Source organism: Oxyura jamaicensis, chromosome 1, assembly GCF_011077185.1.
Source record: "Oxyura jamaicensis isolate SHBP4307 breed ruddy duck chromosome 1, BPBGC_Ojam_1.0, whole genome shotgun sequence".
NCBI classification, from domain to species: domain Eukaryota; kingdom Metazoa; phylum Chordata; class Aves; order Anseriformes; family Anatidae; genus Oxyura; species Oxyura jamaicensis.
Genome location: NC_048893.1, coordinates 160429198 through 160443304, shown reverse-complemented (window position 1 = coordinate 160443304; position 14107 = coordinate 160429198). Strand labels below are relative to the sequence as shown.

The window sequence follows — 14107 nt, the reverse complement described above, 5'->3', positions numbered from 1 at the left end:
AGCTGAACATATTGCACTACTTACTTGCTGCACTGAAAAGTGCAGAGAAACTTAACCAAGACTAAGGAACTCTGAATTATTTTTTAAAATACTTTAAAACACATCTTTGTGTGTTTTCTTTGTTTTAGGAATTAAATATTCCTACATTCACTTTAGAAGTTTTCAGAGTCTTGTCTTTGAAGATCTACTGAGAGAATATTTGTATCGAATAAAGGTCACTACACGTAACTGAAGAGTGATCAGCAACGTTTAGTGATGGATCCTATTCTTGACTACATAAGAAACTATCATCCATGCTTTGTTTCTCACCGATCTTGCATAAGAGAGCAAATGCCACACATTAACACCCAAAACCCAGAAATCATAATCCTTACAAAATCCTACCTACCTGAAGGAAGGCTCCTACGAGAGCTAACCTGGCCTTTAAGCAATTATCCAAAGTTTTCAGAGAAGTGAAAGGTTAAAACCTTTCTTTGGCTCACTAAATAGCTATTTCAGCTCATGAGGATTTGTTCTGTTACAGATCCACAAATATTAAAACTTTTAGGTATACTAAGCAGTCTGCTTATTCTTTTTAAAATTTGTATAACTAAGTTTTTTTCAGGTTGCAAAATATTTTGCACACCAAAATGAGTATATAATAGATATTTAAATGTTCCCAGTCTCTCTCTCTAATGAAAACAGAAGAACAACAAGAGTTCTCAAGAATTATAATACTCTTTCCACCAATTCATGGAAAACTACAGCATTTGGATGGATAAACAACAAAACACCAAATTTTTCATCTGACTAACAGTTGATTGTATAAATCAAGATTTCTCGAGTTATTCGTGAAACACTATTCCCAGCTTAATCACTTAAATCATTCTGAACTGAAACAGATTAATCTCCACTCTTTCAGCTAGACATACACACTACCTCCAACATACACAGAGCTATGCAATGTCAGTGCTCTTTGATTCAGACAATGTGGATGCATGCAACAAGCTGTCCAGCAACATCACTCTAACTACAGCCCCCTACACCTATCAGACCAACAACACATGCCTAATACTGATCATTTGAGACTTAGATTCAGAACATTTTTAAAGACATATGGCATACCAAGGGACAAGCTGCTCTGGTTTGCTCTGCTCTTCTTCCCCTTTCCCCCAGCTGAAAATTTACTTTCCAGCTCGGTCACTATTACCTTTCTGAGATGCTTCGGTGTCGTTAGCTGTCCGTAATGTTTGACAGCAGGTCAAACATGACAGACAAAAAAACATAAAGGCTTCCCCCCTCTACCTCAAAAATAAAATTAATTGCAAAGATTCAAAGAAAAATAAATATTCTGTTATCCTCCACATCTGTAGAGGCTCTCTTTTCCTTGTTCCTTACTTGTGATAATGCTAGTAATTTTTTACAGGCAAATGAAATAAAACCAAATATTGCCCCACAAGGTTCACTGGCTTGGACTCTTAAGAAGTACGTTTGATCACAATGTTCACTATACCTTAGGAAAAAAAAAATCTAAATGTAGCATTACTAACACAGCAGAAGCTTAAACACCATAAAATTTCAACAAAATTGTTCCTCTCCCCAGCGCACAATAATATTACCAACCACATCAGCACACTTCACTAAAATATTACAAGTTCTATCAATCTAAAATCTCTCAACTTTAATTATTTAGCACATAAAGATTCTAAGATATATTAAAACAAGATCAGCACTGAAAACTTGTTTAAACACAGTCTGTTTGTTCAGAATATCAACAGTAATTCCTGAGGTACGTAATACAAAAAGCAATAAAATTTTGAAATTATCAAATGTTTTTTGTTTAATTGCATCAGTGTATTGGATCATTTCAGGCTATTCTATTATAGAAAATTTCATTTTATAGAACAAGAAACTTTGCTTACTATTATAGTACAAAAATTCATTAATAAATAATAAATAATAAAAATAAATAATAAATAATTCATACTACAGAAAGTGAGCACTGGACAAACTTGCAGACATTTTAAGTCTTTCTATATAAAGACAGTAAGCATTTACAGTAAATAATTATTATTTAATTTTGAAACAACAAAAAATGAACATTGACTACATGAAATTAATACAAAATGCTACTCTTCACCCTTTAAATTTTAATGATATATATATGATATGTATACAGACTTCTCCCAATTTTCCTAAAGCAGGCTAAATAATATAAGGTATTTTTTTTAGGTTCTGATTTGTGTTTGATTACTGGATCAGCCTACTTAACAAAACTAGTTAATTTCCAGTAAGAAGCTTGCTTAGACTATTCCAGCCTCTCATCATTAAGTCACTTACCTCTTCCTTCTTCCAATCTGTGTCTCCTGTTTACACGCTGCCGCTTTTCTTCTTGCCGTAACTGAAGGTGTTCTTCAATATTAACTCCAGGAACAGGGACAGCTACATTAAGAAAATAAAACAATTTTTAAAGATAGTTTTACATATTGTGAGAGTAATAAACCCCAGTGGAAGTTTAGTAAATGGAAACTGAAGCCAACTTCCTACCTGTCCCTTATATGGCTCTTACAAAATAAATATTTTGCAATTTAGAAAAAAAAAAATAAAAAGAGATGATCAATAGTTCTTAAGAATACTAGGCCTTTCCTCCGAATTTTCTGATTTTCACGAGTCTGCCACAATTTCAACATTACTGATTAGTACTTAGTAATTTAAATCAAGCATAGTACATATTTATAGTTAGTTATCTTTTATCATAAAAGATAGTTTTTCAACCGCCCAAAATTGAGAAAGGTTTATCAACAAACATAAACACAAATGACAAACATAAAGAATCATAAAATAAAATGTCAATAATATTTTAAAATATAAATCTCTTTAACTATAAAAATATCTCATCTATTTAAAATGTTTTTAAAACATGGTTAAGAATGCTTTAGCACCAATGCTCTCTCCTTACAAAGAAACATTTGATTACTTTAACACATGGATACATCTGTATGTAAATCCTGACTTATTTAACAACTAGCTAATTTAATATGAATTCAAAAGGTACTGATAAGCACTTTTGTACCATGGATCATCTTGAATGAACACAGGAACAGAACTCCTGTTTGCACTGCCTTTTTTCAATGTTTCTTCAGGAAATTGTAGCAATTTTATATAAATGTATAAACTGTGCCCCTGATATCAGATAGAACAGAATGCATCTTGAAGCATTGTCACTTTTCTCCAGGCAAATGTGACTCGATCAATTCAGTGCCCTCACCTATGCCAAGCGCAACACAGGACCAAGAGCTATCTATCCTGCCAGGAGAGGAGTTAGCAAAGCAGGGGTAAACACAAAAACCTTAATTCATCCTTGGTCATGCATGAAAATAGAGCTGTTAAACAGAGATGCTGTTATTACATTCACTGTCAGTACAATACAGCATAAAACTACTTCTGTAACATTAAGAGGTCCTTAGAGTTAGAACTTATCAAGAGAAACACTCCAGTTAACTTTTATGTGGAATAAAACATTCAAATTATAGCATAAATTTTTCAATGCCTACTTCAAAAATAATTTTTAAAAAATGATGAGATGGACAAATATTTTAACTTAAGCATATGATTGTTTTATGCTCCTTTTCTATATCGAATCCTACTTCTACACAGGATTAAGGCCTCTACCTTAAATCTAAAAAAAAAAGGAAGAAAGAATAAATATTAAAAAAATATATAAATATATATATTTAAAAAATAAGGAAGAAAAGTTGGACCTAGCAAAATCTCCTAAAATCTGTAACTGTCTAGATACAAGTAAGGATAATATAATATTAAAAATACTTTTATAACAGATCTTAGAACAAGGAAAGACTTAAGGTGGCGTTCCTTATGTGCATGTGTGTTTTTCAGTAATTTCCATACTCCCTGCAACATACCTACTCCAAAAAAATCTGAGAAAAAAGAAAGAATTTCTCAAGAAATTATATTTCTCATCTTTTGCACGTCTCTAAAAATGGTAAGATTACAGAAAAAACTCAGGCTATCAAAAATGGGCAAGAACAACTTTGTAGGATCAGCCTTAGTATCCTAACCACACAGGTCAAAATGGCACACTCATATGTATAGTAAATTTGTAAATGTTTCACTTACCAGAATGATCCCACTTTGCTACACTAACAATAAATAAATCTGCCTGATAAGTTGTATTTTATTCATTTTAATATTACTATACTAAAATTATCACATAAGTCCCAAAGATGCAAGGAAAGAACTGCATTAGTTATGGTAAAGTTTTTATCACACAACACAACAAAAAAAATGCAAGCAAAAATTATTAACTGAAAAGAACACCTATTTCTACACTAACCTGTTATTCCAACTCAGGTTTCAAAAGTCGGCAATAAGACTCATTTTATTTAAAGAGTACAAACAGAAGTATCAAAGGAAACAAATGAAAAAAAACCACTTCAACTGGAAATAAAAAATTGTAGTAAGATTAAAAGTATAAAAAAGTAATCTTCCTAATTTCATATCACTTACCCAGTAAGAGATCTAAAGGTATCATCTCTTTTACAGCATCAAGGATTCCTCTTTGCCTTGCCTCCTGGCCATCCAGTTCTCTAGCACACGCCTTGCAGCAGCCACATACAGCGCAGCCTGACTCACCTGAGCCACAGCCACAGATTCTGCAGCAAACAGAGTTGCTTTATCAACACCTTTAATTCTCATGCATTATTGATGCCTTGGTAATTAAAACATACATGCTCACAGACAGCACAAACTAATAACGTAATTCTTCCCAAGATAAACAGAAAGTACAGCTAGTTTATATCCTAGATGCTGTTGCATGGTGCCTGGGAGCATAGACTGACAATACACATCTGAACTAACTTCTCAGCATAATGTTTTTTCATTTAATTCAATTCACACTACATGACAACACAAACAGGGAAACAGTGAGCACATGCAATGCTGGAGAAAGTAATGGCAGTGTGCAAAGCAGCGGTCCTTTACGCTGCTCAAACCTGAAGTAACAGATAAAATTAAATGGAAGACCAAGATAAAATCTTCCATCGTAGGACAAAGAAAGGTTATCCCATAGCCAACAGCTCTGCAAGTAAAATACAACAGTTCAATTGGAAGGGACCTACACAGATCATTAGGTCCAACAGCCTGACTGACCACTTTAGGGATAATCAAAACTTAAAGCATTAATAAGGGCATTATGCAAATGCCTTTTGAAAACTGACAGGCCTGGGCAATCAAGCACCTTGCTAGGTGCTTGGGTCAAACCAGCGTTTGACCAACGTCACAGTATTTTTCCAATGTCTAGTCTCAACCTCCTGACACAGCTTTGCGCTGTTCCCTCATGGCACATCCTTGGTTACCACAAATAAGAGGCCAGCACTTCCTTCTCCACTTCCCCTCCTCGGGAAGATGCAGAGGGCAATGAGGTTACCTCTGAGCCTCCTTTCCTCCAAACTAGACAACCGAAGTGTCCTCAGCCTCTCCATGACTTCCCGTCCTGTTATCAGCTTTGCTGCCCTCCTCTGGACACACTCAAGTATCTTGACACCATTTTTAGACTGGGGGGTCCAGAACTGTATGCAATATTCAAGATGAGGCCACAACGATGCTAAATATGGCAGGAGGATCACCTCTTTTGACTGGCTGGCTGTGTGGTTTGCTCTTTTGGCTGCCAGGGAACATTACTGGCTCATGTTGGGCCTGCTGTCAACCAGCATCCTCAGATCCCTTTCTGTAGGGATGCTATCTCGTCCCTGATCTCCCAATCTTCACCCATGTCCAGCATTACTCTGTCCCAGGTGCAGAACCCAACATTTTCTTTTGTTGCTGACTGTCCAATGCTCCACTCTATCCCTCTGTAAGGCCTCTCATCCCTCCAGAGTCAACAGCACCTCCCAGGTCAGTGTAAGTAGGATATGTTCAACTTCTGCATCCAGATCATCGATAAAATTGTTGGACAGAACTGGCCCTAGAATTCTGCCCTTGGGAACACCGCTGGTGACCAGCCAACAGCCAAATGTATCCCCATTCACTATGACCCTTTGAGTTTTCCTATTCAGCCAGTTTACCACTCGGCATAGCATGAACCTGTCAAATCACAGCTGGACAATTTACCCAGAACAACACTGTGAGGGGCAGTAGCAAAGGCCTTACTGAAACGCAGAAAGATTACATCCACCACCTTCCCTTCATTCGCTAAGCAGGTGAACTTATCGTAGAAGATGAAATTACTAAGGCAGGACTTTTTTCATGAACCCATGTTGACTACGTCTGATAATAACTTTGTTCTTTAAGTGCCTTTGAAGAGATATGTTTGTCAAGAGACAACCTGTATTATTGCTCATATTCAACAGCTTCTAGTAAAGCAAAAGGTATATCCTAAAGAAATTTAAAAAAAAATCTAAATAAGCTGCAACCATTACGAGCTACTTACAAAAAAAATTAACTTATTTCTGATTTTAAGAGCACATACCTGTTTAGATATATCATCTTAGACTGAAGATTAAGAACACAACAGCTCAGTTTGAATTCAACACATGCTTTACCTGTTCAACCCACTACAGTAAGTTTATTTCCATGTTTGCTTACCCTCCAGGAACTCTGTCAGGACGGCCACTACTAACGCAGCTAGCTCCATAGCCTGTGCAATCCCCACATACAGTGCACACCATGCACTGCTCCAGCTTCCATTTATGCATGCCTGGAGGACACATCATGGACTTCTCATCTTTTTCATCAAGTTCCTCTTCTAGATCTTCATCCATTGCTGTTGCCATGTTCTCAACTCCAAAACCTAATTGGGATATTGAAAGAATAAAAATCTGTCTTCAGAGCCCAGCAGTGGCTACTGAAAAAGATCTGAAGAACATGGACAATTCAGATTTTTAAAGGAACAACTACAAATGCCTGATTTATATGCTCAGTCAGCACAACGACACCTTTGAAACTTTTCCAAGCATGAGCTGGGGCATGTATCTAGCCTTCACAACTAAGAAAAGGAATAATGAGGTTTGGTTTTATTCAGTTGTTTTAAAGAAAAGCTTTTTTGCCATCAAAAGAAAAGTAAATGAGATTTTTAACAAAGCTAGTTTTATTAGTATGTACAAAACCAAGTATTTTTGAAGTAGAAGCATTTGTGCATGCCTGTTTTGTTGTTGTCATTTTTTTTAAAGTAGATTGTATGTGCTTAAGCGTTACTATTACAATTATATTTTAAATAAATACAGTTATGCTTTTTTACTTGTGATATTTTCCATCACACAAAACAAAAGGAAAAATCTAGGTTTCTTACCTTTTCCTCCCTGGCTCATGGAGCCTGTGTCTCTTCCACATTGTCCTTTATTATTTACGCCAAATGTCCAAACTTCTCCATTCTTCATTAACACACAGGTGTGAGCTTTGCCCATGGCTACTTGAGTCACAAAGTGGCCTTTCAAATCTGTTACTAAACCTGTATGACACAGAATAGTTGAGTGGTTTATTGCACTTTCTACTTGAGGTGAAAACTTCTGCAATATTACATAATTGCTAATGAATACTGACAATTTTTAAATTAACAGTAAGGGAGAAGTATAATGGATAAGGAAAACAAGTGCTAGAGTAAGAAGTGAAAAGAGCATTAGTCCTAGATCATGTCTCCTGCAAAAAGAAAAAAGCCAGAAGTAAAATAAACCCTGCCCTAAATCACTAATTTTATAAAACAATTCTAAAGGTGTCATAGTCCCATTGGCTTTATTTCTTTAAGACTTTGTTTAAATAGAGATGTACAGGATCGTAAACAAAATGAAAACATAGCCTGCTATTTTGCGCGCAGAGAAACTTAGAAGGCCTGGTTTCCTGCAGCCTTTGTCTACAATATGTCTCATTTTTCTGATTTTCTTGTGTGGCTGTCAAGTGTTATATTAAGAACACAACTGATTTTATTTTTTTTTCCCTTAGTGGATACATTCATTTGGGAGTTTGTCCCTAGTGCTGCTATGTATTTTTACAGAGCTTAAGGAAACTCTGTCTTGTTTTTCTATCCTTCTGTCACATCTGGCTGAATCAGCAGAAATTCAGAAATTTATTAGGAGAGTAAGAAACACACAAACATCATTTCCACAGGCTAAAAACTTCAAACTAATTTCAATTACTCTATTTGAGAAATCATTTACAAGACAAATATTAGCTTACTTGTACTATCAGAGTAAATGGCATCTTTTCCAAACATGTAGAGTTCTCCATCTTTGGAAATCACAGAACTGCTTCCATTATTGCAAGCTGTAGATATCACAATCTTTCCTTCCATTTTGATGATTTTTTTAGGCTTATATGGTTTTGACTGCCGTCTGCTTTTAGCTTTAAATAAATTAATAAATTACAAGTCATTTTACAAGAAAGCTCTGAATACACAATAACATTTGTTTTATAAATAGGGCTTCATTTTCAGATTGCTACTGAAAAAAAATCCATCTATATGATCTCCTGGTCTATTTTTTTTTGGATTGCACTGGTTTCTCTCTAAAAATTCAATTGTAAAAATAAGTCATGAGTTGGTATCTTTCCATAATGAACCTTCATGCTTTTTTTTTTATTATTATATATACGCTGAACTAACCTCATACTTCGTGAGCTTTACAAAGCACTATGTAGTGCAAAAAAAAAACCCTAAATTACTAAAAAGTCTTCAATGCCACTTCAGAAAAATGTGATAATATATGCGAAGTAAGCTATAAAGTTTTGTTGTTATTTTCTAAAGAAAAATATTATCTATTTATTAAAATGATGTTTAAAAACAGTTGAGTCTCAACAGATTCCTATAAGGGGATAAGAGAAGTACTAAAAATTATTAAAAATAAAAAACAATAAAAAGCCACCCAGATTGTTTGCACTCTGTTCTTAAACAAAACAATAAAAGAACAGCTAAAGACCAGATAAAACAATTAACAGCTACTATTCCTGCCTATGAACTTTCACCCAAGTCTGGGCGAGCTACCTTTAATTGCTAACAGTTAACGTTCTCTACAGAGAAATATGGGAAAAAATATAAATTCTTGGAGAATACTGTTCGTGCAGTTGATCTTCCACAGTAACACCAGGCTATATATGTTTTGTTTCAAAATGAGCTATGCCATACCTTGTATATGGAGCCCAATGATTTTTAGTTAACAACTTCATTGAAAGGTAAAAATACTATACAGTTAATTGAGATAAAGCTGGGTTCAGCCTCATATTGTACATTTTTAAATTCTATTTTAAATTCTAACCATCTAGTACTGCATAAAGACTTGAATTTGGTATTTCTGACTGACTACACTGAGGCACAAAAATTCCAGTATTATTAAAATCTTTACCATTCCCCACCCCACCTAAATCTCACTAACACAAAAGTCTGTTTCCAAAAGTGAAATATTTAATTTTAGGGGTTAATTTTTTTTTTTTTTTCTGTAATTTCTCCATAATGGAGAAACAACAGCTGGAAAAACACCAGTTTACAAAGTTCTCTAAAACAACAGCGAAGAGGCAAAAGTTTGGGTCTTCAGATTTTTAGACAAATTCTCAGACAGACTGCATGGCCTCTCAACGGAACATATGACTTTTATCAGAACAACTTTAAAATAGCACTCCCACCACAGAATCCAAACTGTGCTACAAACTGTTCAACATCATTAGCTGAGAAAAATAGTGATAATAGTTGTTTATTGGGGTAAAATTCAAATCCAGTAATATTTAATGTCATTGGAAAACTCTACTGAAATACAAGAAAGTTTCACAGTTCACAAGAGTAAAGTTTTCATAAACATCCAATATTTGCTTAAAGCATAAGTTCACAAAATTAGCTGCTGTGGTCACACTCCAAATCCCTGTAGTATGTGGTAATTACTTTAATGCAACTCTCAAAAACTATTCCTATAAAATGCATCTATTACATAAGATAATTCTACTGATGGTGTGCTTTCAAGTTCTTGGAAAATGTTAACAATTTTCCCTTGAAATAACAAGGGAGTTAATACGCTTTTATCAAGTACTGATCAAGCAAACCTACTACATACTTGATTCTCCATCCTCTCCTTTACTAGCAGAACCTGTGAAGAATATACTTCCATCATCTGCAACAAGTAAGGCATGTGAACCATCATGTCCAACAGAGAACTGAATAATCTTTGGAGATTTCGTGATTGGTAGTTCAACCCATTTTCCTGCTGAAGGACCACCTTGTTTGATTCCAAGGCTTTGATATTTGCCAGTATAATAAATCTAGGAAAAAAACAGTATATCGTTTGCAGTTACACCACAACACTTCAACATGTATCAGTTCGAAGCTGCACTGTATTTAATGCCTGTTACATTTCAGAATGTATGGAACTTTTCCTGATGTAACTATCTCTGTCCTAAACCTATGAATTTTGATTTAATAAGAGAAACATCCTGATTGGATTCTACTTGGTTTGAAATATGCATTCTACTGAGAAACACAGTTTTAGTATCTAATTTTTTGGCTTTATAAATTAAATACACAAGGAGAAACTGTTCAAGAGAAACTATTAAGAGAAAACTAAGCATTAAAAAACATTTAAGAGAAATGTCTCTGTAAAAGCAATATGGTATAAAAACAATATAAATAATTAAAACCACTAATTTTCTATGAAAGCTAATATGCTTGAATATATATATATATATATATATATATATAAACTTATTTTCAGTAAATGCATTAGGCCAGTGAGCACGTGAATAGTAACATAAAACACATGTCACTTGAATAAATACAAAATGACTGATGTGGACAAAAGACTTCCTCTGGACAGTCCTATGAAATGGGTGTGTTAACATATGTAGGCACTTAAAGCCATTTTCCATTATGTCTTATACAGTGTAATTTTATGCTTAAACACACAAGAGACCAAAACTAGGAAGCTTGCTGACTTTAACTTCAGGAGAGATCTCAGTCTGAAGATCAAAATAATTTGTCTCCTCGTATAGTCTGAAGAGTTGTAGCTTGACCAAATTCTAGGTTTCATATTATTAAATTTTACTGGGAAAAAAATAGTTAAGCTTATATGTGATCATTTTCATGAATCCCACTGTTGTAATGAGAACATAACAATGCCTCATTCCAAACAGCAACAAAATTCTGGAGCACAGGCGAAAAAAGATCTATGCTTATACATGTGAAATAACATTACTTTTCCAAACTGACATAGAAACACCTTAAATAATGTCAAAAAGTCATAGTGAAGGTAAGCAAAACTATTTCTAAATTTCAGTGAATGTGCAAGAACCTCTGAAAAACAGTCTCTACTAAGCAGAACCAATGTATCAAATGACTTAAAATCAACCAAAATCTTCTTATGGGGGAAATTTCATGATAATTGTCAGAAGGACCTGAAAAAACAGACTAAGACATAAATGGCTATTGTTAGATGGCTTATGGAAAGTCATAAGGAAGTTAAGATTTTTGCAAGTGTGCTAGTACATCATTTGTAGACAAAAGGTAATCTCTCTCCCTCAAATATAAAACAAAGTCCCACACTGTGCCTAAGTAAGAGTGACTGTTGAAATTCCTATAAATTCAACTAAAAAATAAGCCACAGATTACCCAAGGGTTCCAACTTCATCTACTTATGTTTTCAAATAATTATTTGCATTTTTCCCTTTAAAGAGGACTCTGAAAATGTATTTAATACCATTATATAAATTCATTCTAACATATTAAGAAGGCAAAAAGAAATTGCTGAAAATAGTAATTAATTAAAAAAAAAAAAAAAAAGAAATACATTGATGTAACTTGCTGTTTATTACAAAACATTTTCAATACCTTTCCACTAGCAGTTTTCATAAGGGCAAACTCTCTTCCAGCACCAAGGACAGCCGATTCCTCATCAAACCCTGTACCTGTGCAAGGAAGATTGCAGTTAACCAGTCAGTTTTACCAGGCCAGTTCCACAGACTAGTTTATGGACTTAACTCGATCAGGGAGAGTTTGTAACAACAAAGGTTCTAGGAAAGCTGCAAGTGAAACAAATTTTGCTGCCAGAAGGTTTACTGGGCTAGACATGGTGGAGTTGTTCAAACAGGAAAAAAACTAATGTAAGAGCAACTGCACTTGGTCGGACAAAAGATCCATGTAGCCAAACATCCTTTTGTTCTGCCAAAAGCAGTCACCTAAAATAGCAGAAAAAAAAAGCCAAGAGACTTTCCCAAACTACCTCTATAGATACCAATGGTTTACCATCTCAGAAATTCTGACACAAAGGCGGTTTCCAAATATGTAGTATCTGTCTTTCAATGCATTCCTTTTCCATGAATCCAGCCAACAGTCCTTTTAAATTTCAAAAACCATGACCCACTGCAAGCTGTACAGCTTAAATACATGTTATGTGAGCCCTATGATGAAGTCTAAGTTTCAAACAATGCTATACTTATTATAAACTAAAGGAAAATACTGGAAAAGACAGAAAGACTGTGGTTCAAAATGACTGTATGGCTTACTATGAGTCAAGCAGTGTTTAAGCTGTTTCAAAAAGCTCATACTTCTTGATATTTGTAATGGAGTTATACCTTCCTTCACATAATAAAGGCAAACAAAGGTAAGGGCAGGGTTTCAGTCTTATTATTTGAATTACTAGCTTACTATTAACCTTCAAAGAACAGGACTTACTGATAATGTGCAAGTCTTTTTCCAGATCAAACAATGAGATGCCACAGGCATGTAAGCATTTTCTTGCAAGCTTAAGCTGCAGTTCCTGTTGCAGTACTGGCTCAGTACTTGTTGCAAATATTCGCACTACAAAGCCATCCTGTAATAAATACAATATTCACTTTTTTATTGAACAATAAATACACTGATTTACTTTTCACGGTATAAGTGCATAATACTGTATCTGAGCAAATTATCAGATGGCACACAGATAAAGTAACATTTCGTACAGAGGAAAAAAAGAATAAAATGGCAAACAGAATGGTCTGAAGAGAAGCATCTGACAGACCTTAAAAATATTTCCAATTTGCTACAAAAATAGTGAATTGATATAGGAATAATTAGATTCCAACTTCACGACAGAACTCTTGTTTTCACAATGATTTATAATCTGATTTTAAGCCCTCAACGTCTTCTGGTTCATAACTCAAAATTCAAAGTGCAGTTTAAGGGTGACTGATTTAAATAGTAGCTAAAAGAGGTTTCTGTTTACAAGTACATTCATCTGGCCATGTTAAAAACAAGTTGTCTGAACAGGGAAACTGGTTAATAGTGGTTTCCTTACAGATGCATGTCTAGTATCTGTTGCCTACCCTGCCCCACCCCAGTCCTGCTCCATCCGTGTATTACAGTTTTCTCACAGGCAGTAAACAGTGACCAGTCCAGAACTATGAATGCAATAACTGCCTGCCAAAGAAAACATACAACAGCTAACATGGTTTCGCCTCTCACTTAAGCACTTACTAGGGTTTCCACAGCTTTGGCCAATAGTCAATTTTCATATAAACTCTACTGGTATGTAGTATATCTTTGCTACCTCTTCTATTAAGTCTGTCTGAAATTCTCCAATAAGTACCAAAGCAATTACAGGAAATGAAATTAAGATAAAAATTGCAGCTTATCCCACAGAGCCCCTACAGAAGAACATGTTAAAAAGCCATTATTCCACTGAAAGTTTTTTTTTTTTTTCATTTTTTTTTTCCCCAGAAAGAGCAATGAAGTTTTTCTTAAAAATTATCTGAAAAATTATGTTCCATCACAAATCAAAATTGTGTGAATATACACATAAATGGCAGTTTCTCATTACCTTTAGCTACACGGATTTCTTCCTTAGCTGTGTTAGCTGAGAAAAAAGCCAAACTTTAAGGAAAAATAAAATTGTATACATTTTGTAAAATAAAGCAATTAGGTGAGAGAAAAATAGTTTACCCATCATATGTAACACTTACATCTCTAGATGCTGCTATTTGATTAATATATTCTCCATCAGTGAAGAGGATATTCTGCCCTTCAGTATGACAATCTGTGAAAGATGGAGTGCACTGATTAGTTAATATTAACATACGTACACAGTTCTCTGCTTCCACTTGATTTAGTCTCACTACAGTGTAACTGTAAGAGTTCTAGTTAGATCAACAAAAAGAACATACTGGC

The 14107-nt window shown here is 34.6% G+C and overlaps 1 protein-coding gene across 18 annotated transcripts in view; it reads right to left on the bottom strand.

Moving 5' to 3' along the window:
* Window positions 1–14107, bottom strand: part of MYCBP2 (MYC binding protein 2) — a 194981-nt gene that overhangs the window by 133213 nt on the left and 47661 nt on the right. For all 18 annotated transcript variants that reach the window (XM_035320138.1, XM_035320146.1, XM_035320190.1 and 15 more), the window contains exons 9-17: window positions 13903–13976; window positions 12635–12773; window positions 11792–11868; window positions 10026–10230; window positions 8167–8331; window positions 7286–7444; window positions 6583–6787; window positions 4507–4652; window positions 2320–2421 (exon numbers count right to left, since the gene is read on the bottom strand). In XM_035320138.1, coding sequence (XP_035176029.1) covers window positions 2320–2421; window positions 4507–4652; window positions 6583–6787; window positions 7286–7444; window positions 8167–8331; window positions 10026–10230; window positions 11792–11868; window positions 12635–12773; window positions 13903–13976 — 1272 coding nt within the window. The remainder of the gene's footprint in view (window positions 1–2319; window positions 2422–4506; window positions 4653–6582; window positions 6788–7285; window positions 7445–8166; window positions 8332–10025; window positions 10231–11791; window positions 11869–12634; window positions 12774–13902; window positions 13977–14107) is intronic.